We start from the raw sequence: 25,323 nt of genomic DNA on the forward strand, positions 1-25,323 counted from the left end.
AATCAGTGGTAACAATGCCAGAGTCATCAGATAAAGCAGCAGTGCAGGAAGGATTGACCAAGGCTAGTTCAAACCATTGTGAGGTTGGGACTTGCCCTGGATGGACATTGCCTACACTGGAGAGCTCGGACAGACTGGTCTTGTTCATCCCAGAGTGAAAGAGACTGAGGTGGGATATCGGAACCAAGAAGGTGCGGGTTTAAGGAAATGTTCTCATCCTTTTCACTTGGTCTAAGGCCCACCGGGCTTCTGACCTGACAGGCCATGGCCCACGAGTGGCAAGGACTGAGCAACATTTTTCAAGTCAAAGGTATCTGTAAGAAACACATCTTTTAACTCATTTCTTTTAATGTTTTTCAATGACAAAAAAAACCCACTGCAAGTGTAGTCTAAAGTAGAATGTGTCGTGAACGTGTCACAAGATTTGTTTACAAAAATAAATAGAAAAGAAGTGCAAGAAAAAGCCAGGGTCTGTGGTTCATTGAATCTGATGGCAGAGGGGAATAAGCCGTCCTTGTGCCACTGAGTGTGCGTATTCAGGCTCCTGATGGTAGCAGAGGGCCTGGCCTGGGTGGTGGGCGGATTTTGAGGATAGAGGCTGCTTTCTTAAAACACCGCCTCATGTCGATGTCCTCGATGAGGTGGAGTCTGGTGCTCGTGATGCTGCAGGCCAAGTTAACGACCCTCTGGAGTTTATTATCCTGAGAGTTGGTGCCTCCATTCCAGACAGTAATGCCACCAGCCCGTATGCTCTCCACGGTCCGCCTGGAGAAGTTTTCGAGCCTTCGGTGATGTACCAAATCTCCTCAGACACCTCACCAAGAATAGCCGCTGGCGAGCCTTCTTCGTGATCGACAATGAGGCTCCAGGACAGATTCCCCAGGAATTTGTCCCTCTTGACTGCTGACTCGTCAAAGGACTGGTTCATGCTCTGACTTCTGAATGTACGAGCTCCCAATCAAAATCAAAGCTCGTCACTTTAATGAGACCCTGTTCAAGAGATTCCTTCAGCAGTTCCTGCATCCTTGGTTCTGTTGCAGATAATGCACGCCTGAGATCTTCAGTGCAATTTCATGCTTTTGTCTTCAACTGCAACGACGTCAAAAAGCCTGAATTGGTTGTGAAGGGGCAGGACCTTTTGAAGACACTCTTTCGCTGTATTGGGGTAACGAGCTCATTTTCGCCCCAACTCAAAGATAGAACACATATCTGCACCCAGAATAGTTCTGAAGCTTGATGAACCTAAGAAATGGGAGCAAGGGTCGGCCATTCGGCCCGTCGAGCCTGTTCTGCCAGTCAATGAGATCATGGCTGATCTCCACCAACCTGCCTTTCCCCCAACTATGTAAAACTCTATCCAACAAATAAATTTACTGAGGTTGCCTCCACTGCTTCAATAGGCAGCGAATTCCACAAATTCACCTACCTCCGGGAATAGCAGTTCCTCCTCATAACTATGCAACATATATCCATATAACAATAACAGCACAGAAACAGGCCTTTACCAAGTCCTCTCTCTAGTCCCACCTTCCTGCATCCTGCCCACAACCCTCCCATCTATAAACCTATCCAATTTTTCCTTAAATGAGAAAAATGGCCCTGTCACCACTATTCCCGGAAGCTCATTCCACACAGCCTTAGTCTCTTAGTAAGAAGACCCCCCTCATGTTACTTCTAAACTTTCCCCCCCTTAACTCTTAACTCATGACCTCTTGTTTCAATCTCTCCTACTCTCAATGGAGAAAAGCCTATCCACATTAACTATCCCTTTTGTAATGTTAAATACATCTATCAAATCCCCTCTCAACCTTCTATGCTCCAAAGAATAAAGACCTAATTTGTTCAATCTTCCTTTGTAATCTAGTTTCTGAAACCCAGGTAACATTTTCATAAATTTTCTCTGCACTCTCTCTACCTTGTTGATATCCTTCCTATAATTTGGTGACCAGAACTGCACATAGTACTCTAAATGTGGCCTCACCAATGCCCTGAACAGTCTCAACATCACCTCCCAACTCCTGTATTCTATGCTTTGATTTATAAAGGTCGGCATACTAAAAGCTGCCTTCACCACCCTATCACATGAGAGTCTACCTTCAGGTTCAGGAATCGTTATTCCTAGATCTTTCTGCTCCACTGCATTGCTCAATGCCCTCCCATTTACTGCATATGTCCTGTGTGATAGAATATTTGTAGATGTATTTGGGAGATAAATTGGTAAAATTAGAGTAGGTTACATACATACACACATTTTAAAACAGATCTTATTTGAAATACTGAAGAATTCATATTCAGTGACTTTTCAGAAACTATGGAGAATGCTATGCACATTTCACAAGTAGCTGCTAATTGAAATTATGCCATGAAACTCCAGAGTGGCGGATGGCTGGAAGTGCTATCTATCTAATGTTTCTCTTGGAATAAGTAGAACAGAAAGGAACTCTGTGATAGCCTAAAGGAAAGAGGTTATCATCTGGAGAACCCTGATGGGACAAGTTTCATCAGCAAGACATTGGGGTGACAAATGGTGGTATCTCAGTTGGATAAATCCCAGAACAACAAATCGCTCTCTGCAAACCTATAAAGAAAGGTAAACATTTACCTTTCGAGCACCAAAGTCAAATTTTGTGCACTGTATAAGAATTTGCTGCAACCAGTGAACTTGGAAGAATGAGAAGTGAGATTGAACTGTGAACCAAAGAACTTTTCTTAAAGTTGCACACACATTACATATACGTGTGCTAAGAATTAGAAGGGGGTTAAGTTGGGTTAGTTAAGTAAATAGAGATAAAGTTTGATTCTGTTTTTATGTTTAAAAATAATTAAAAACAACTTTTGTTTAAGTAACTACTTGTCTTGGTGAATATCGCTGCTGGGTTTTGGGGTCCTCTGGGATCGTAACACCTGTCTTGATTATTCCTACCAAAATTAAGCTCTTATCAGCATTAAACTCCATCTGCCATCTTTCAGCCCACTCTTCTAAGCCGTCCAAATCCCTCTGCAATCTTTGAAAACTTTCATTATCCACAATTCCACCTATTTTAGTAACATCTGCATATTTACTAATCCAATTTATCACCCCCTCAGCCTTGTGCTTCCGCATAAATGCAGTGAGAGCAACAACCAACTGGACGATAGCTGTGACCTTGTCCTGACCTCAGTGGCAGATTACTCACCACCACACCCAAGGTCACCCGGGAGGACTGAGGCAAGACCTCAGACCCACCCTGACCTCAGTAGGTGGAGAAGTCTCCATAGCCCACGTGGTTTCAGGTGGGGGGAAAGAGCATCTGATATCATAGAGGGTTCGTACCTGGCACCAGCTAACAGGCAAGGTGGTGCAAGTGGATCCAGAGGCTGCGTTTCAAGATGCCTTTGTTGTCCTGTAATAGTACAGGACATGTAATATTACACCAAATTGCCCTGCCTGTTGGTAAGGTAGATAGAGTCGCCATTAGTGTCACCTGATGCCCCCCCCCCCCTTTACAGTAAGAGAGAAAGAAGCAGAGAGCCTTCATGGTTGGCGTAGCGGTTAGTGCGGGGTTCAAATCCCACACTGTCTGTAAGGAACTTGGACATTCTCTCCGTGTCTGTGCGGGTTTTTTCGGGTGCTCCAGTTTTCTCCCACCGCTCGAAATGTACGCAGGTGTAAGTTAATGGGGTGTAAATTGGGTGGTGCGGACATGTGGGCCGAAATGGCCTGTCTACACTGTTTAAAAGTGCCCGTGGATTCGCCTCCAGCGTTCCCGCTGTTCAATCGGCCATGCTCCATTCCCAAACCTCGGACATGATCAGGAAGCTCGAGGTCATTCAGGAGCCCTTCTTGCCCTCAGTGCCCTCCAGGAGGCATCTAACCACTCAAGGAATTGGAAGAATGGTCTTAGTGCGGGCAGTCAAGGTCTTGTGCAGATCGGCAAAATGGTTAATATAGGTGATGGGGTGAAGGGCCTGGTTCTGTGCTGGACTTCTCTGAGGTCAGCAGTAATGCCATGGACCAGCTGGCAACAGCAACCCAATTATGTAGTATTTCAAAGATTTGGCACAGCCCACCCACCCTCTCTCAATGGCCAGTCTAGAACATTGACATCTGCACAGGGACTTGAGATGGAATCGCACCAAGGACAGTGGAACTCAATTGCAGAGGAATAGACTGTAGGAGCAGGGATGTGATGTTGAGGCTTTAGAAGACCCTGGGGAAACCTCACGAAAAGCAATTTTGGGCTCATTAAGAAAGGATGTGACGATGGAGAAGGTTCAGAGAAGATTTTCAAGGATAGGTCCGGGAATGAAAGGGTTATTTATATGAGGAGCGTTTGACAGCTGGAGTTGGAGTTTTCATTGGAGTTTTGGAGAGTGGGGTGGGGGGGGGGGGGGAGGAATCTCATTGAAGTGTTTTGAATGTTGAAAGATGTGGACGGAGTCGATGTTTCCCATAGTGGGAGAGTCTCAGACAAGAGTGCACAACTTCAGGATTGAAGGGCATCCAGCCGGTACAGAGGTGCAGAGGAATTGAATGGTGGAACAAACTAGATGGGCTGAATAGGCTATTTCTGCTCCTATTTCTTATGGGTGAGACCAGAGAGTGAAGGAAAGTTGAATTGGAGAAATGTTTGAGTTCATAAATGAAAATAAGAGACAGAATTCTGAAATAAAAACCAGATGTGATCTTATTGGAGAGATTAGCACAACACTATTCACAGCACTGATGACCCAGGTTCGATTCCAGCGCTGTCTGTAAGGTGTTTGTACGTTTTCCCCATGTCTGTGTGGGCTTCCTTCTACGTTCCAAAAAGGTACGGGAGTTCAAGATTAAATGGTGTGTTTGAGGAGTGCAGGCTCATGGGCTTGACTGACCCCACTGCTCCGCTCTCTCCCCACAGCCCCATGTCGGTCCCCACACTGATCCCACTGCCCCACTCTCCCCACAGCCCCGTGTCATTCCCACTCTGATCTCACTGCCCCACTCTCTCCCCACAGCCACACTGCCCCATTCTCTCTGAACAGTCCTGAATCAGTCCCTCACTAACCTTTTCTCTCCCCACAGCCCCATGTCAGTCCCCACACTGACCCCACTGCCCCGCTCTCTCCCCACAGCCCTGTACCAGTCCCCACACTGATCCCACTGTCCCACTCTCTTCTCGTAGCCCCGTGTCGGTCCCCACACTGACCCCATTGCCCTGCTCTCTCCCCACAGCCCTGTGTCAGTCCCCACACTGATTTCACTGCCCCCTCTCCTGATCATCTTCAGCTTCCACTTCGTCTCTTTCGGAAGCAGTGAATCGGATGGTCCCAACTCTCTCTTTGCTTTTCAAACTGCAGGGTTTTTAATGTGAAGAAACCGGACCTGTTTTGCAAGTGAACAAAAGTTTACTGGATGAAAACATTTATTGCTTCAATTTTCCTTCAGTCTCAGTGTCTTGATAGAAATAATCTTTTTTGCTATTTCCCCAGCTCTGCAATCGTCAGACTCCACCTAAAAAAAATTGCAAGGTTGTTTTCTGAGGATTGAGTTGGACAATGAATTAAAGAATAAAACTTGCATTTATATAGCACCTAATCTTCAAGGCAGCAAAAAGGCAGAGAACCGATGCATTCCTCGAGAGACACAGAAAGTGCTGGGAGATCTCAGCAGGTCGGGCAACACCTGTGGAAGGTTATACAGACGACGTTTTGGACCCAGAGCAAGTCTTACTGCACTTTCACGGACGCTACCTGCCCCACAAAGTTCCTCTCATGCTCTGTGTGTACCTCCAGATATCCGACAGCTGCTTACCAATCAGACCCTCCTGCCGTGGTCGCGGTGGGGCTCAGCTGTTCCACGTAACCCTCAGTTTTCCGAACATCTATCTCTGTCTTGAATATATTTAATTTCCACTGATCTCTCTCTCTGGGAGAATCCGTTCCTCCTCATCTCTGTCCTAAATCCACTCCCCCGAAACTGGAGGATGTCTCCCCCACCCCAGTAGTAATAAACTCTCAAGCCATGGATGAGGGCAATCGGACACAGTCAGCGGGAAGCCCACAGTTGGCGTAGTGGCCAGTGCAACGCCGTTATAGCGCTAGCGATTGGGACTGGTGTACTAGTCTGGTATTGTCTGTAAGGAGTTTGTACGGTCTCCCCGTGTCTGAGTGGGTTTTCCCATTTCCTCCCGCTGTTCGAAACTCAGGGAGTTGTAGGTCAATGGGGTGTAAATTGGGTGGCATGGACTCGTGGGCCATAATGGCCTGTTACCACACTGTAATTTTAAATATAAGTTCTTTTGGTCTTCTATTGACTTGAAGGGGTCAGAAGCTTTCACCCACATCGGGTGTGGGCTACGGTTAATTGGATGCTGTTTGGTGACCATTTTGGGCTGCAGAACTGCTTCATCGCACGGAAAAGGGCCCTTTGGCCCAACATGTCCCTTCTGGAATTCATCCCTTTTGCCTGTGGTGGCCCACGTCCCTCGTGGACTTTTCTCCTTGCAGTTCAGAAGAACGAGGTTGTGGGGGGGGAGGGGTGCTCCTCGAGGCCTTTTCCAATGCTGAAAGTCCTGGACAGAGTATATGTGGCAAAGTTGTTTCCCACGGTCAGGGAGTTGAGGACAAGGGGGCCCAACTTCAGGATTGAAACACGAATTTCTTTATCCAGAGCCTGGTGCACATCTGGAGTTTACTGTGGAGGCCGGGTTGTTGGGTGTATTTAAGGCAGAAATTGATCGGTATCTGAATAGTCAGGATATCGAAGGTTATGGGGAGTTGGGCTGAGTGGGAGAATGGATCAGCTCACGGTGGAATGGCAGGGCAGACCTAATGGGCCAGATGGCCTCCCTCTGCTCCTTCAAGCCGTTCCTGACCGTGAACCAGTCTGAATGGACTTTCATCTTTGCCCAGCAGCTCGAACCGCACAAAACCAACCCCTTGGGTCCCTTTCGACTCTCTACCCCCTCACCTCCAACATGCACCACCCAGTTTTAGAACCTCCTGCCCTCGGGAAAAGACTAACTACTCGCCGTATCCATGCCCGCCGTGATTGATTAACTCTTGATAAGGGTCGGCCATCGGCTGATATAAAACAGTACGACCCCATGATTTGGTGACGTACATGAACCTACTCAGCAAACTAACCCATAACCTTCTATTTTCCTTCCATCTGTGGGCCCGTCTAAGAGTCCCTTAAATGCCCCTAATGTTTCCGCTCCACTACCAAGGCATTCTGGGCCCCCTCAACTCTCTGTGTAAAAGAAATGCCTCCCCTGAACGCCCCTCCCGTCAGTTCGGATGGACGTCCTCTGGTGTTTGCTACACCTGCCCTGGGAGCAGGCACTGGCTGTCCGCCCCATCTCTGCCTCTCACAATCTTGTAGACCTCCATTAGGAGCGCTCCACAGAGGAGAGTGATGAGCCTCTTCCTGTAAACTCGAGGCATCACCATTTCCGGTAACACCCTGGCCTATCATTTCCTCCCCCTGCCCCTGTTTCGTAGCTGTCTCCCCAGCGTCTTGTACAGGGAAGCCCTGGCTCCTGCACACAATGTCCCCATGCTTCTCAGTCGAGACCCTTAGTCCATTGCAATCACAGCTCAGGCTACACAGGTTTGAATCTGACGCTGTGCACATGTTCTCTGACATTTTTCCATATCTTGCTCAAGCCCAAAACGTTGGTGATGAATCTTTATCTTTGCAATATAACATACACTGTTGGACATGTTGAGTTTCTCCAGCGCTTATTTAACCACGGTGTCTGCAGACTGTTGTGTTTTACTTGTTTGTTCTTCCTGTGTCTGCATGGCTTTACCCCAGGCACTCGATGCCGCATTCCAAAATCATACGGGGTTTGTAGGTTAACTGGCCGGCCGAGGTTCGTGGGCCAAAACACGTTGGTTGTCACCTGGTATTGCCAGTGTACAGCTGTAAGGGGATGTCCCTGCTCCTGTACCCTGGCCCCCTCACTCCCTCCCCATGATCAACCCCCGTGTTCTGCCCCCGACACTACCTCCACTCACCTGTCTCCCACTGGGCAGCATCTAACCTGGCGACAGGGAAAGGGTTAGGTGGGGGGAAGCAGCCTCGATCCATGGAAGGATTGTGGGGCGGGGGTGGGGTGGTGAAGTGGGGCCAGTGTCCGAACTGTCAGCACCTCCTCCGCTGTCTCCGCTGTCTGGTTGGAGCCGGGCACTGGTGATCTGGAAGAGACCGCAAAATGCCTGCCAAGTATCAGCCAGAAGGCTCTGCTCATGTAACCCCAGCCTACTCCGGACTACCCCCTCCAGTAATCCGACTTGGACCCTAGCTCCCTCCAGACTACCCCCTCCAGTAATCTGGCTCGGACTCCAGCACCCTGCGGACTAACCCTCCAGTAATCTGGCTCGTACCCCAGTCCACTCCAGACTACCCCCTCCAGTAATCCAGCTCAGACACCACCATCTTCCGGACTAACCCTCCAGTAATCTGGCTTTGATCCCAGCCCACTCCAGTCTACCCCCTTCAGTAATCCAGCTTGGACTCCAGCCTCCTCTGGACTACCCCCTCCAATAATCCGGATCGAAACCCAGCCCCCTCCGGACTACATCCTCCAGTAATCCGGCTCGGACCCCAGACCCCTCTGGACTACCCCTCCAGTAATCCATCTTAAACCCAGCCCACTCCAGACTAACCCTCCAGTAATCTGGCTGGAACTTCATCCCCCTCTGGACTAACCCTCCAGTAATCCAGCTTGAATCCCAGCCCTCAGACTACCCCCTCCAGTAATCTGGTTTGAGCCCCATGCACTGGGAACTGAGGATATGGTATGGTTAAAGGGACGGTAACTGGGGCCCTGGTTAAAAGGGTTGGAACTGGGGCCCTGGTTAAAGGGTTGGAAACTGTGGTCCTGGTTAAATGGATGGGAATGAAGGGCTCGATAGTGTTAAAGGATCAGAAACTCAGTTCCTGGTGAGGTTAAAGGTGCGGGAACTGTGGGCTCTGTTTAAAGGGGTGGAAACTGTGGGCTCCGGTTAAAGGGGCAGGAACTGTTGGCCCTTGGTTAAAGGGGTGGGAACTGTGGGCCCCAGTTAAAAGGGCAGGAACTGTGAGCCCCGGTTAAAGGGGCAGGTACTGTGAACCCTGGTTAAAGGGGTGGGAACTGTGGGCCCTGGTTTTAAAGGGATGGGAACTGTGGACCCTCCTTAAAAGGGTGGGAACTGTGGACCTCAATTAAAGGGGCAGGAACTGTAGGGCCTGCTTTTAAAGAGGCAGGAACTGTGGACCCCAATTAAAGGGGCAGGAACTGTGGGGCCTGGTTAAATGGGCAGGAACTGTGGGCGCAATGAGCTTGAAGACTGCACCATATCCGGAGCAGGCACCGGGGGTGAGATCATCCTCGATCATATCGAAGTGTGGTGTAGGGTCGAGGGGCTGAATGGTCTTTTCCTGCTCCTATATTCGATGATTCCATTGCTTTCCTGCTGACATCAAGGTCTCAAATGGAATTATCTGGTTAACAAAAAAAAGTGCTTGGGCTTTGCATTGTTTTCAGACTCGCAGAGCTCTCCAGGCCTTTCTGCCCATCTAGCCCATTCTGAACTATTATTTTGCCTCATCCCGGCCCATACCCCTCCCGTCTGCAGACCTAACCCAACTTTTCTAGTGCCCAAATTGAGCCCTCATTCGTTGCCTCGTTCCACACTCCCACCCCTCTCTGCGTGAAGAGGTTCCCCTAAACCTCTCCCTTTCACCCTTAACCCCCGACCTCTAGTTCTTATCTCACCTATCCCCGGTGGGGAGGAAAACTGTTTCACTTCATCTCTGACCCCCTTGATCAAATTCGTTTTCAGTAGACCCTGCACCACTTAACTGACTGTAACACTCCTCCCCACACTAATTCTTACAATCTATCTATCCATAGAATGCTACAGCACCAAAAACAGGCCATTCAGCCCTTCTAGCCTGTGTCAACCACCACTCTGCTAGTCCCATCAACCTGCTCAAAATGCATTAGTTATTACTGCACGAACTTCCATGGGTGTTGGATAGTACCCAAATTAGAGCATTTAAACAATTCAATTCCTGTACAGGAGTGTTGGCCCAGGGGGAGATGCTGTGTGGGAAGGGGTCATCCTGACCGGATCACAGAGATTCCTTCCCCTCACCCACCTCACGCCTAGCCACCCCCCCACCCCCTACTGCCATGGCAGCTGCCTCTTAATTCGGGGTCCACCTTGCCAGCTCCTGAACCAATGGCTGAAGCCCACTCCCCACCAGCACTGGTCCTGAGGAGGGGCTGAAAGATCTGGAGTCCCGGATTTGATTCTGACCTCTGACAGCATTGAAGAAAAATGTGCACGGTCTATGGATGGGAGGGACATGGAGGGAAATGGTCCGGGTGCAGGTCGATGGGATGAGGCAGAATAAGAGTCTGGCATGGACAAGATGTGCTGAAGGGCCTGTTTCTGCGCTGTTGAGTTTGATGGTTCTATAAATAATGCAACACAAGAGCATTATTGTGTGTGTGAGTATTTATGAGTGTGTATGTGTGCCCATGTATAAGTGTGTGTGTGTGTGTGTGTGTGTGTGTGTGTGTGTGTGTGTGTGTGTGCGCGCGCGCGATTGTGTCAGTGTGTGTGTGAGTGTGTATGGATGTGTGTGTGTGAGTGGGTGTGTCTGGGGGTGTGTGTGAGTTGTGGGGGTGTGTGTGAGAGTAGGTGTGTGTGTGTATGTGTGTGGATGTGTGTAGTGTTTACATGTTAATCCTGTGACAGAGTGAGTTCCTGAAGGAGGCAGGAGAGGACGCTGACAGGTTTGAACTCTGATTACAAAGCTGTTACAGTGTCAGCGACTGGGGTTTGAATCCCGCACTGTCTGTAAGAAGTTTCTATATTTTCCCCATGTCTGCGTGAGTTTCCTCCAGGGGCCCTGGTTTCCTCCCACCATTCAAAATGTACAGAGCTCAGCAGATTGATTTGTGTGATGAAGGTTGATAGACAGTAGGTTGATCACACGTGTTGTGTGATGTGGGCTGGTAGGCCGTACTGTGTGATGTATACTGGTAGGCCGTGCTGCGTGATGTGGGCCGGTAGGCTGTGCTGCGTGATGTGGGCCGGTAAGCCGTGCTGTGCAATGCAAGCTGGTAGGCCTTGCTGTGTGATGTGGGCCGGTAGGCTGTGCTGCGGGATGCGGGCTGGTAGGCCGTGCTGTGCATTGTGGGCTGGTAGGCCGTGCTGCATGATGTGGGCTGGTAGGCCGTGCTGTGTGTTGCAGGCTGGTAGGCCGTGCTGCGTGATGCGGGCTGGTAGGCCATGCTGTGCATTGTGGGCTGGTAGGCCATGCTGCGTGATGCAAGCTGGTAGGCTGTGCTGTGCATTGTGGGCTGGTAGGCTGTGCTGCGTGATGCGGGCTGGTAGGCCGTACTGTGCATTGTGGGCTGGTAGGCTGTGCTGCGTGATGTGGGCTGGTAGGTTGTGCTGTGCCTCTGGCTTGAATTAAACGTGCATGTTTCCTTGATGTTTTTGCATGAGGTGCTGTAGATGCTGACTTGCCTGGATAGAACGCTACAGAATGCTTTTTACCATGAATGCAGACTACCTGCTGTGCCACCAAGTTGCCTGGAATTAGAATCAAGACCACCCCAGACCTTGGTCCCCTAGGTTGTAACTTCCCACTGAGCAACACCAGAGCTTATCCCACGTCCCCTGGACCAGCCCAACAGATCCCAGTGGAGGTTCACCTCTGTACGGCTCACTCTCCAGCGAGACATTCCGACAGAGGTGGCAGCACTCAGCAAAGCGGACATTCCCATATTCCTTGCCTGTGACCCAGTTCATGATCATCCTCAGGGGCCCCTTGACGTAGACCAGCCCGACAAGGATGCCTGCTAAATGGCCGACAAAGGAAGATCTAAACAGAGCATAAAGAAAAGGTAAAGGATCAAAACAGTTGCATGTCTCAGCAGATATTCAATCATCCCTCGACTCACTGTTTATACAATCAGGCCCAAAGTAGTTATACTCCTGGTATGATCCCAGTGTTACCCGTCCGCACCAGAACTGTACCCCGGTGTTACACAGAAAGAGACCTGACCCCACCAGTACTGTACCCTGGTATTACACAGTGACAGACCCATCCCAGCCAGTACTGTACCACAATGTTACACAGTGACAGACCCGTCCCCACCAGTACTATACCCCAGTGTTACACAGTGACAGACCTGTCCCCACCAGTACATTAGCTGAGTGTTACACAGAGACAGACCAGTACTGTACCCCGGTGTTATACAGGGACAGACTCAACCCCACCAGTACTGTATCACAATGTCACACAGTAACAGTCCCGTCCCTACCAGTACTGTATCCCAGTGTCACACAGTGACATACCCGTCCCCACCAGAACTGCACCCTGGTGTTATACAGTTACAGACCCATCCCACTAATTCTATGCCTTTGTGTGTGTGTGAATACATAGTTCTGTGTGTGCAGATACGTGTTTTTGGGAATTTACGTGTTTACGTGCGGGCGGGCGTGAGATGTGCACTGAACCATGCTGACCTGTGTTACCAGGTTCAGGAAGAATGATCTGCTTTGGGTGAGTTTCTCAACCACATGAAATCTCATCTTGTGTCCCCCTTGACCCCCAGCTCCGAGGGCACAGGAATGGGTGGGCTTCAGCTAGAGGTGCACTGGCTTAGGACTCGGGTCTGGTCCCACACAAGCAGGACAGGAACAACCAGGACTCAGTGTGGGGCAAAGCCCAATGCAGTGTACCCCGCCAATCTGGATCAGGGCCCCTACAATGAGGTGTACTGCACCAATCTGGATCAGGGCCCCACAATGCAGTGTACCCCACCAATCCAGATCAGGGCCCCACAATGCAGTGTACTCCACCAATCTGGATCAAGGCCCCACAATGCAGTGTATCCCCCCAATCCTGATCAGGGACCCAACCCAAAACACTGCTGGTCTCCTTCACTCCATGGTTGCTGAGGCTCACCAGCAATTGAGCAGGGGGAGAAGAGGGGAGAGGAGGGGGAAGGAGGAGAGGAGGGAGGAAGGGGCTGGGGAGGAGGAGAGGAGGAAGGGAGGAAGGGGGTGGGGAGGAGGAGAGGAGGGAGGGAGGAAGGGGGAGGAGGGAGGGAGGAAGGGGGAGGAGGAGAGGAGGGAGGGAGGAAGGGGAGGTGGAGGAGGAGAGAAGGGAAGAAGGGGGCAGGGGGAGGAGGAGAGGAGGGAAGAACGGGCAGAGTGTCCATACAGTGTGGACTGTGTCTCTGAGCTGGGTCTGATCTGCAGACACCCCGGCCACTTAGCTTTGAGTGTGTGGGAGTAGTGTGGGAGGGGAGTAGGTGGGAGGGCGGATGTGCAAATTCCCCCCACACAGAACAGAGTCAGGGATTGAACCCGGAGTTTTCAAAAACCCCCTGAATCTTGGCACCCCGTCCAATTCCCCGTCTCTCCCCTCCCACCTGGCGGGTCAGTGGCCTGCCGACAGCTTGTGCACCCAATGCCCCCCCCTTCCCACCCACCCCAGCACCCCCCTCAACAGGCCAGGAGAGGACAGGATCGCCCTTTACCTTGGAGAGAGCAAGTGGATCAGAACGAGCTCTGCCCAGCATGCGTCCCGGCGTTTGATCGGGAACGGCCCTGGGATGTGGCTGTCTCCGCTCTGGCTGTTGTTGATTACTTTCAGAGCGAACAGGATCCCTGTGGGGGAGAGCAATGAAACAGCTGTGTGAGGAGTTCGATGGGGCATTGGACAACCCAGCTAATCCCCTCAAGGAAGAAGGGGCCGAGCAAGAAAGTCTGTTGTGCCAGCCTCAATGCGCGGCGCTCTTGCCGAGTGGATTCAAAGCCGTCACCAGAGATGGGAACGGAAAATCTGCAAGGCCGAGGAGGTTCACAGGGCTTTCAGACAATGGAGTCTGCTCCGCCATTGAATCATAAGCCAATCCATTTCCCCACCCTGTCCCACTGCCTGGCTTCTCCCCATAACCTTTGGTGCCCTGGCTAATCAAGTACCTGTCAATCTCTGCCTTAAATACCCCCAATGACCCGGCCTCCACAACTGCCTGTGCAACAAATTCACTGCTCTCTGCAACTCTGTTCTAAGTGGACACCCCTCATTCCCGAAGTTGTGCCCTCTTGTCCGTGACTCTCCCACTGTGGGAAACAACCTTTGTACATCGACTCCGACCATGCCTTTCAACATTCAAAATGTTTCAATGAGATCCTCCTCATCCTCCTAAACTCCAAAGAGTCCAGGCCCGGAGCTGTTAAACACTCCTCATATGATAACCCGTTCATTCTCAGAATCATCCTCTAAACCCTCTCTGTTACGTCCCTGTGTTACCTGGAAGGCTTCTTAAATAACAGAAGAGACTTTACTTACTGATGCCTTCCACTATCTCAGGAAACTGTTCACACACTCACATATACATATACATATGGCCCAGAGTGGTGCACTACAGTTACTACAGTGAGAAGGGTGTGTTGTTACGCGGTTACAAAATAGTTCACATTATCCTGACGATATAACACTCACCAATGTCAGCTTTAAATGAGGAGCCCAAAACTGCTCACAATCGTCTAAGAAATGACCATGTTGTCGCGACCTGCTCTCCAGGAGGCAACACAAAATGGCAATCACTCATAGCCCGCGCGGGCTAATGGCCCATCTTCTTGGCCGACAGCCCACAAGGCAGGAAACATTGAATATTGGCGGGAACGCCGACATGCCAGTGACGTCACCTGCACCAGGGAAACCAGGTCCAGTGGCAGGGAGAGCAATAAAAGCAGACTTGGCTACAGTCACGTTCATCCGTGCTCTGCTGCAGCACTTGGTACAATGTAACAGTAGGGAACATTTAATATAAGACAAAACTGCCTGCTGCTCGCTGCAAGGCACCCGGCATGGATTACAGTCTGAGAAAAAGAGAAGCAAAGAGATCACTTCAGAGATGCCAAGTGCCCGTGGATTCGCCTCCCGCAGCCAAGACTCCTGTTTGATCCATCGGCCACCCCAGCTCCAGCTACAAACCTCTGTCCCAATCAAGAGGCCTTCAGCACTCGAGGCCCTAATCACGTTATTCCTCCCTACAAGCTTGTAAAGCCCATCCCTCAGGATCTTCTACTGTTAAGTTTATTGTCATCTGATTGCACAAGAACAGCGATCTCCTGTCCTCGGTGCAAAATACGCAGATACACAACTAGACGTAACACAAAGACAAACAGACACTACATATCCAGGACAGGTATTCATCTATTCAAATAAATAAATAATGTTTTGTGAATATGAGAGTCTCGGAGGGTCGGTGTGAGCAGTTCCTTTGGTTCTCGCTGCCCGTGGGAAAAAGCTGTTCCTCAGCCTGGTTTCGCTGCCTCTGATCCTCCTGATGGGAGCAGCTGAAAGTGTGGGGGTGGAAGGGGGTCCTCAATAATTTTGTGCACCGTCTTCAGACAATGATCCCAGTTGATGGGAGGAGGGAGACGCCAGTGACCCTCTCTGCCGCTCTTATGGTCCTGTGGATTGCCCTCTGATCCAATTCTCTCCAGCAACCGTTCCCAGACTATGATGCAGCCTAGCCAGGACACTCTGGATAGACCACCTGTGGACAGTTGACATGATGGTGGTCGGTAGCCTTGCCCGATTCAATCTTCTTAGGAAGTGCAGTCGCTGTCGCGCCTTCCTGACAAGTGATGAGATGTCGAGTGTCCACGATAGGTCACTAGTTCAGAGGAATCCAAGGAACTTGGTGTCTCCACTCTCTCCAAGTGTAGCGGAGGGTGATTGATCCTGGTCCTCCTGAAGTCCACGATAATCTCCGTGGATGGGAAGGGCATAGGGGGATCTGGTCTAGCTGCATGTCAGGGCTGTTCACTAGAAGGGCCAAAGGGCCTGTTTCTGTTCTGTAAATGTTCTATGAGTCTATGGCATCAGCAAAAAGCAGGCAGGGGGAGCACAGGCTAACAGGTGGGAGGTGGGAGGGGAGACGAGAGAGGTGGGAGGGTGGAGGGGTAGCTCTCTAAATGGAGAGGGAAGGGGGTTGGGAGCTGGAGGAAGGGAGACAGGAATGGGGAAAGAGGGATTTTGGGAGGGGGGTTTTGACAGAAACCGGTCGAGGTCAATGCCATTCGGTTGAAGAGTGCCCAGACAGAAGCTCAGGGGTGGTTCCCGGCCTAGTTCCTCATGAAGGCTCAATCCCTTCTTGAATTTCCCTTGATGTGGGATTCAGCCATTAGTCAGAGCGAGTCCAATCCTAAACAGGCCTTTCAGCCCATCAAATGTACGCCGACCATTGGACTGCTATTTCGCTGTGGGAGGGAATTAGAGTCTCTGGAGGATGAGAGACTGACAGAGTCACAGGGAGAATGTGTAAACTTTCCCCACACACACGATTACACGCACGCAGACATACACAGACTCGCACACGCACATGTTCACAGACATACACAAACACACACACACACAAACACCCATACAGATGGACACACACACACACATACACAGACAGACAGACATGCAAACGAATGCCAGAGAGTAGTGGTGGAAGATTGCTTCTCAGACTGGAGGTCTATGACTAGTGGTGTTGCCTCAGGGATCTGTGCTGGGACCATTGTTGCCTATATCAATGATCTGGATAATAATGTGGGAAATCGGATCAGCAAGTTTGCAGATTACACTAAGATTGGATGCGCTGTGGACAGCGAGGAAGGTTTTCAGAGCTTGCAGAGGGATGTGGACCAGCTGGAAAAAAGGGCTGAAAAATGGCCAATGGAATTTAATGCAGACAAGTACACGGTGTTGCATTTTGGAAGGACAACCCAAGAAAGGACGTACACATTAAATGGTCGGGCACTAAGGAGTGTGGTAGAACAGAGGGATCTTGGAATACAGATACATGATTCCCTGAAAGTGGTGTCACAGGTGGGCAGGGTTGTAATGAGAGCTTTTGGCACATTGGCCTTCATAAATCAAAAGTATTGAGTACAGGAGTTGGGATGTTCTGGTAAAGTTATACAAGACATTGGTGAGGCCAAATTTGCAGTATTGTGGGCACCAAACTACAGGAAAGATAAGATAGAAAGAGGGCAGAGAAGATTTACTAGGATGTTGCCCGGACTTCAGGAACTGAGTTACAGGGAAAGGTTAAATGGGGTGGGACTTTATTCCCTGGAATCGTAGAAGGATGGTTCTATGTGTAGACAGCAGAGATGAATTTAGAGCATAGAGTGAAACATGAAAGTCAGTAGACTTGGGGTTGAAGTGAAAACACAAGGTTGGAGAAACTCAGCAGGTCAAACCGTGTCCTTTATGTTGCAGAGATAAAGATACAGAACTAACGTTTCGGGCTTGAACCCTTCATCAAGGTGCGGAAAAATGTCAGCTGGGGCCTGAACAAAATGGTGGGGGGTGAGGGGTAATGGCTCAGAGGCAGGAGGTAATAGGTGGATAAGGGAGGGAGGGAATAGCAACAAACAGGGGGAGGGGGGATGGCTCTTTGAATGGAGAGGGAAGGGGGTGGAAAACTGGAGGAAAGGTGACAGAGGAATGGGGAAAGAGAGGGAGAGTGGGGAGTGGGCTGACAGAAACTGGAGAAGTCGGTTAATTCTATCCATTTGGAGAGAATCCAGACTGAAGATGATGTTTAGCTGCTCCCATTTATGGGTGGAATTGCTTAGACAGTACGAGGCTGTGGACGGACACTAGAGAGGGGGCATGGAATTGAATTGGTTGTTCACTGGGAGATCCCTGTCGCTGACGCGGACAGAGTGCAGAGCGAACGTGTCCTCTGCATCGGAGAGACCGCAAGGCACCTACGTGCCCTTTTCACTCTGCTACCACCGGGAGGGAGGTCCAGGAGCCTGAAGATGAACACCCAGCTTCCTCCCCTTTGCCATCAGATTCCTGAATGGACAACAAACCACAAACATGGCCTCACTCTTCCTTTCTTGCGTGGATGATTTATTTTTGAATAGTGTTGATTTACGGAACTGTAATTTATAACAGTTTTGCAAATCCACCAATTTTGTGATTCTCATTCCGATTCTATTGTTTTTATTTTTTTAAATCTAACTCCTCTCCTCTTGTGAAGTTATTGGCTGAACGTGTGTTCCACGACTGTAAAAAGAAAAAAAACAGCCAAACCACAAAAGGGGAATCGAAATAATCTTATAAATGATGAAAATATTTAAGAAAAGGACCCCATGACTTGCAAAGTTAAAATCCGTTTCCATAGTAGAACATCTCATTTTTTCCCCCAAAATCATCAAGATTAAGTAGGGGGGACAGTACTTTTCCATCTCACTAATATGGCTCTCCTGGCGGTAAAGAGAGCAAATGGAGCCAAACGGGGATTGGATCCCAGACAAGTTCAAGTCAGTTACCTTACTCGCTCCAACGAGGGCAAGAAAAAGATTAGGAATCAAATTAAAGACAAGGTATGAAAAATACTTCCCCAATAGATGGACAGATAAGGACACGACCAACATGTGAAACAATGTATATTCTTCAGTCTTACATCTGTCACATTTTGAAGAAATATTAGAACAGAATTTAGCCAAGTGAACATAGGAGCAGTAAGCTTGATGGACAACTTTAAATTGTACTAATGAGTGATGGGCACATAGAGAAGATGAATTTACCAATTTCAAAAATTTACCAATTTCATGTTGCATCAGAAAATCATTGTTGAAAATCTTGCTCTCCTGATTTCTTGGACTTGTCCAGGGGATTACCATGAGACAACAGTATCTTTGCCTTTACTACATAAAGGACACGGGTTGATCTGCGGAGCTTCTCAGCATTGTGTGTGTGTTTGTGTGTGTGTGTGTGGTTTATTTTTAACCTCATCCATGGTGTCTGAAGAATTTTGTGATTTGCTGGACAATAAAAATCCATAAAGAACTGATATCACTGAACCCCACACTCAATCCCCACTGAACTCCACACTAGATCACCACTGAACCCCACATTCAATTCCCACTGAACCCCACACTAGATCCCCACTGAACTCCACTCTTGATCCCCACTGAACCCCACATTCGATCCCCACTGAACCCCACATCTGATCCCCCCAAACCCACTGCTGCTCTCTGTGACCCCTCTCCCCGCCCCTCTCCGTGACCACCTCCTCCCTCCCCTGTCCCCCTCCACCAGCTGCCCTACCTGAGAAGCCCACGGCGCAGTCCACACTGAACCTCTCAGCCAGGAGGCCAGCCAGAGTGGCCTTGATGCCGAGGTAAGTGCCGCCGGTGAGCAGGGCAAAGATGGCGAGGGAGAAGAGAAAGCGGGCGCTGCCCACCCGTCGCTCCAGGCGGCTGCCCTTCCACACCAGTGAGGCCATGTTGAAGCCCAGGTGGTCCACGTCGAGGTGGTGCAGGGGTGCCAGCAGCAACCGCTGCCACTCGCAGTCGTAGACGGTGGTTGAGACGCTCAGGCAGACATCGCCAGCGCTAAGCTCGGGCGCCAGGAAGATGAACATGTTGAGGACGATGACAGCCAGGGTGACCGGGGGAATTCCCTTGGTCTCAATGAGGAGTAGAAGGAGGAAGATGACATAGCTGGCCAACAACTCCTCCATTGGGCATTCTCTGTGGAGCCAGGTCTGCGTCACTCTCTCTCTCGCGTAATGGCCCAGTCCCTGCTCTGGCAAGAAGCAACGTCCCGTTTCAATCAGCAACACAGATTTGAACATTTAAGAAGAATTTGGACAGGTATATGGATGGGAGGGGAATAGAGGGTGATGAACTGGGTGAAGAGCAGTGGGATGAGTCAGAAAAAAGGTTTGGCACAGACTAGAAGGGCTGAAGGGGCCTGTTACTGTGCTGCAATGTTCCGTGGTTCTAACCACCCCTAGGGTTGGAGGAGCTGGGTTTAGTTGTCCCTCTGTCCTGTCATTCCTACTCCACTCCCGATTCACCCCTCCCCTCCCTATTGTTACCTCCACTCCCCATTGTCCCCACCCCATTATTTCTTCTCTATTGTCCCCTCCCCATTGCCCTCTCCCCTCCCCATTATCTCCTCCCCATTGCCCCCCCCCCTCCATTGTACCCTTCTCCTCCCAATAAGAGCATAAGAGGGACCAATGCTTCAGGCCTGGCCAGGGAGCAACAGGTAGGAGTCCAAATAAAGGGGGAGGAGAGGGAGGAAGGGGCAGGGGAGGAGGAGAGGAGGGAGGAAAGGGCAGGAGAGGAGGAAGGAAGGGGCAGGGGGGAGGACGAGGGGGGGAGGAAGGGGTGGGGAAGAAGAGAGGGAGGAAAGGGCATGGGAGGAGGAGAGGGAGGAAGGGGCAGGGGAGGTAAGTGGGGGGGGAGAACAGGCTGAGAAGTGATGGGAGAGGGGGTAGCTTTCTGAAAGGAGGGGGAAGGGAGAGAGAGATGGAGAAGAGAGACAAGGAGAGAGAGATGGAGAAGAGAGACAAAGAAAGGGGAATGGGCTGGTAGTAACTGGAGAAATCAATGTTACTGGTGTCTGGTTGGAGGGCACCCGGACGAGAGATTAGGTGTCGTTCCTCTAGTTTGCAGGGAGCCCTGGTTTGGCAGTACACGAGGCCATGGACAGACCTGTGGGGGGGGGGGGGGGTGGGGGGTGGGAATGAGGTGCTAATTTGAAAAGGGTTGGCCATTGCTGTTGTGGGGACACAGCGAATGTATTCAACAAAGCGATCTCCCAGTCTGCAACCAGCTGGACAGGTTCATTCAGGAGTCTGATAACAGCAGGAAGGAAACATCGCCCAGCGGGTGACCTCACACTCGTGAATCTTCCTCCCGACAGTGGTGGGAGGGGGGGGGCGGTTTGGAGAAGATGGGTGGCTGTAAAGAAGGTGGGGCCAGGGTGCACATGAATAGTTTAATGTGCTGGCTGATTTACTGAAGCAGAGGGAAGTGCAGAGTGGGGGATAGGGGGTGGGTGGGGCTGTGTGTGATCATCTGAGCCCCGTTCACAACCCTCTGCAAAGAAGTCAAGGAGCTCATGTCAGAGATCATCCACAAATTGGAGGAACAGCCCCTCATCTTCCATCTGGGCCCCCTCCAACTGGACGGCATTAACATCGACCTCCATTTTCAGTTAAACACCCCCCTTTCCCCATTACATTTCTCCCAGCTCTCTCTCTCTCTCCTCTCTCTTTCTCTTTCTCTCTCTCCTCTCTCTCTCCTTTCTCTTTCTCTCTCCTCTCCTTTCTCTTTCTCCTCTCCTTTTTCTTTCTTCCCTTTTCCTTCTGTCTCCTATCACGGAGCCAAAATCAATTCTCACCTCTTCTCTTATCACGTCCAACTAACACCTTTTGGTTGTTGGTCTGGTCTCTCCCCCACCCCCTACCCATCCCACCCTCCCCACCCCTGCCACTCTCCAGTCTTTATCCAGACACCTTCCTGTTTATTTGCTTGAACCTCAAAGGAGAGCACAGGCCTGAAATGTCGGTGATGTAACTTTACCCCCTCTGGATACTACGAGACCGGCTGAGTTCCTCCAGCGTTTACTGTGTGTTTTTTACGACTAATCACAGGGTCTGCAGACTTTTGGGTTTCACACCGTCTGGCGTTCTGTTGCCTGTTCCAGCAAAAACACAAGGCTGGAAACACTCAGCTGGTCAAACAGTGTCCTTTCTATCACTCAGAACCAATGTTTCAGGCTTGAGGCCTTCATCATGTTTAACTTTGCTCTATAAAGTTTCTCCAGCGTTGTGTTTTTACTTCGACCCCGGTTTCTGCAGACATTCATGTTTTATCGCTGCCTGTTCCTCCCTCTTGCCATCCCTCATTCGACCAGCAGAGGGAAGGATGGGCCTCTTATCCAAGCTGCCTTGTGGAGGTTCTCGGAGAAGTTCTCACTAAATCCCTTGCACATTCCTCATGATCTGCGTCATTATCACCTTCCATTGGCCCTGACTTCTGCAGGTGGAGAATCTTTTTGGACTAAACGCTCAATTAACGCTGGAGGAACTCAGCCGTCCACAGATATATTTCCGACGTTTCAGAGCCTGAGCCCGTCCCTGAGACGAGACTGTATAAAGACAGGTGTCTGAATTAAAGTCTGGGGGAAAGAATGGGGAGAGCGGGAGGGGAAGGAGTCCAGACCAAGAGAGAAAAAGTGCTAATTGGAAAGGTGAGAATTGATGGCTGTGAAAAGAGATGGAGGGAAAAGGAGAGAGAGAGAGAGAAGGAGACATGGGGAAAGATGAGCGGGGGGATCTAACGGAAACCAGAGAAGTCTATTATTTCCATCCAGTTGGAGGATGTCCAGATTGAGGATGAGATGGTGTTCCTCTGATTTGCGGCCAGCCTGGCGGTTGTAGATGTGTTGGCAAGGGAATGGGGCGGGGAATTGAAATGGGCGGCCACCGGGAGATCTGCGCTATTGCGGTGGCAGAGCCGAGGGGCTCAACAGAGTGACCTCCCAGTCTGAGCTCAGTCTAGGAGGCCACTGGGTGCAATTGACGACCCCTGCAGATTCACCAGTATATCTAGGGAGGGATCTACTGCATCGAGTGCACCTGAAGGGGGTCTTCTCTATGTTGGAGAGACCGGAGGCAGACCTGGAGATCGTTTCGCTGAGTACCTCAGCTCTGTCTGCTAGAGCGACAGGGATCTCCCGGTGGCTGACTATTTTAATTCCACCCCCCCACTTCTGCACTGACATGTCCAACCCAGACCACCTGTATATTGGAGGAACACCACCTAATTTCCAATCTTGGACCTCTCCATTGACAACGAGTTCCCTGGTTTCTACTAGCCCACTCCCCGTTCTCCCTCACTTTTCCAACTCCCTGTCACATTTCAGCAAGCTCTCCACCCCTTCCCTCTCCACTTGGAGCCATTCCCCCCTCTCCTTGTTGGCTGCTATGCCCTCCCTCCCTTATCCACCTATTACCTCCTGCCTGTGGGACTGTGCTCCTCCCCCGCCATATTGTTAGGGCCCCTGCCTACATTTTGCTCGGACCCCAAGGAAGGGGCTGAAGCCTGAAACACTGGTTGTGTATCTTTAACTCTGCTGTATAGAAGACACTTTTGATCTGCTGAGTCTCTCCATTGTGATTTCACTTCAACTACAATGTTTATGGACTTTGTGTTTTACTTCTAAATCCCGATCGACACCCCTCACAGTTTTTTTTCCACCTGCATCTGCTTCCTTCCACTGCCCCAAAATCCCATCCTATCTGGTCTTCCCCTCAAGGCTTCAATCCTGGGAAGCTTCCTCTGCACCATCTCCTCTTTCCTGCAGCTACCAACCAACCATGTTGATGGAAGGGTGTAGAAGGGTTCCGGGAAGACCGCGCTGTAGCCTTACCTTCCTCTGGAGGTTATGACCGCATTGAGGTGCAGCAAATGCCTCAGCTACATCTGTCCTGTGACAGGCGGTGGGAGTTGCAGATGCCGTGAGCCTCCCCTTCCCAACTCACATTGATGAGGTACAATAGCCGCTGATGTCACCTGACTGTGAGCTCATGAAATGTTTCCTGAAGTTATTGGGGCTTTCCCTACCCCGTCCCGCTTCTGACAACTTGCTCACTAATATTTCCTTTCGTAATCCACATTGTACCCCAGTATTATCGTGACAGATCCACTAGTACTGTACCCCGGTGTTACAAAGTGACAGACCCATCCCCACCAGTACAGTACCCCTGTGTTACACAGTACAGACCCAACCCCACCAGTACCGTACCCTGGTGTTACATAGTGCAGACCCGTCCCCACCATTACCGAAGCCCGATGTTACCCAGTGACAGATCCATCTCCACCAGTACCGTACCTTGATGTGACACAGTGCAGACCCATCCCCATCAGTACGTACCCAGATGTTACAGAGTGCAGACCTGTCCCCACCAGTACTGTACCCCGGTGTTACACAGTGACACACCTGTCCCCACCAGTACTGTACCCCGGTGTTACACAGTGACAGACCTGTCCCCACCAGTACTGTACCCCGGTGTTACACAGTGACACACCTGTCCCCACCACTACTGTACCCCGGTGTTACACAGTGACAGACCTGTCCCCACGAGTACCATACCCCGGTATGACACAGTGACAGAACCATCCCCAGCAGTATCGTAGCCCGGTGTTACACAGTGCAGACCCATCCCCACCAGTACTGTACCCCTGTGTTACACAGTCCAGACCTGTCCCACCAGTACCGTACCCTGGTGCAACACAGTGACAGACCCGACCCAACCAGTACCGTACCCCAGTGTTACACAGTGCAGACCCATCCCCACCAGAACCGTACCGCGGTGTTACACAGTGCAGACCCATACCCACCAGTACTGTACCCCGGTGTTACACAGTGACAGACCATCTCCACCAGTACCATACCCTGGTGTTACATAGTGCAGACCCGTCCCCATCAGTACCGTAACCCGATGTTACACAGTGCAGACGTGTCCCCACCATTAACGTACCCCGGTGTTACACAGTCCAGATCCGTCCCAAGCAGTACCATACCCCGGTGTTACACCGTGCAGACCCAACCCCACCAGTACCGTACCCTGATGCAACACAGTGACCGTCACGACCCCACCAGTACCATACACCGGTGTTACACAGTGACAGACGGGTCCACACCAGTAACGTACCCCAGTGCTACACAGTGACAGATCCGTCCACACCAGTAACGTACCCCAGTGCTACACAGTGACAGACCCGTCCGCACCAGTACCGTACCCCTGTGTTACACTGTGCAGACCCGTCCCCACCAGTACAGTACCATGGTGTTACACAGTGACAGACCCATCTCCACCAGTACCGTACCATGGTGTTGCACAGTACAGACCCGTCCCCACAAGTACCGTACCCCGATGTTACACAGTGCAAACGCATCCCCACCAGTACCGTACCCTGGTGTTACACAGTGCAGACCCGTCCCCACCAGTACGTACCCTGGTGTTGCACAGTACAGACCCATCCCCACCAGTACCGTACCCTGATGTTACACAGTGGAAACCCGTCCCCAACAGTACCGTACCTTGGAGTTACACAGTCCAGACCCGTCCCCACCAGTACCGTTACCCAATGTTACAGAGTGCAGACCCGTTCCCACCAGTACCGTACCCTGGTTTTAAACAGTGCAGACCCGTCCCAACCAGTACTGTACCCCAGCGTCACACAATGCAGACCCATCCCCACCAGCACTGTGCCCCTGTGTTACACAGTGCAGACCCAACCCCACCAGTACCGTACCCCTGTGTTACAATGTGTAGACCCGTCCCCACCAGTACAGTACCATGGTGCTACACAGTGACAGACCCGACCCTAAGAGTACCATAACCTGGTGTTGCACAGTGACAGACCCATCCCCACCAGTACAGTACCCCGGTGTTACACAGTGACAGACCCATCTCCACCAGTACCGTACCCTGGTGTTGCACAGTACATACCCGTCCC

The 25,323-nt window shown here is 50.7% G+C and overlaps 1 protein-coding gene across 5 annotated transcripts; it reads right to left on the minus strand.

The window, feature by feature from the left end:
• Positions 1 to 5,366: 5,366 nt before the first annotated feature.
• LOC138755015 (rhomboid-related protein 4-like) lies at positions 5,367 to 23,357 on the minus strand. Of its 5 annotated transcripts, none has more exons than XM_069920155.1 (7): positions 23,231 to 23,357; positions 19,109 to 19,583; positions 13,518 to 13,647; positions 11,682 to 11,851; positions 10,273 to 10,430; positions 7,984 to 8,163; positions 5,367 to 5,473 (listed from the first exon to the last, which is right to left on the minus strand). In XM_069920155.1, the coding sequence occupies exons 2-6, from the start codon at positions 19,521 to 19,523 to the stop codon at positions 8,005 to 8,007; spliced, it is 1,032 nt and encodes a 343-aa protein (XP_069776256.1). In that variant the 5' UTR covers positions 19,524 to 19,583; positions 23,231 to 23,357; the 3' UTR covers positions 5,367 to 5,473; positions 7,984 to 8,004. The 5 variants fall into 5 exon arrangements, with proteins under 5 accessions (XP_069776256.1, XP_069776255.1, XP_069776258.1 ...); XM_069920154.1 differs by having other exon boundaries at positions 19,109 to 19,588; XM_069920157.1 differs by lacking the exons at positions 7,984 to 8,163; positions 10,273 to 10,430 and having other exon boundaries at positions 19,109 to 19,588; positions 23,231 to 23,355.
• Between the last annotated feature and the right edge of the window lie 1,966 nt (positions 23,358 to 25,323).

The sequence above is a fragment of the Narcine bancroftii genome, chromosome 2, assembly GCF_036971445.1.
Source record: "Narcine bancroftii isolate sNarBan1 chromosome 2, sNarBan1.hap1, whole genome shotgun sequence".
Taxonomy (NCBI): domain Eukaryota; kingdom Metazoa; phylum Chordata; class Chondrichthyes; order Torpediniformes; family Narcinidae; genus Narcine; species Narcine bancroftii.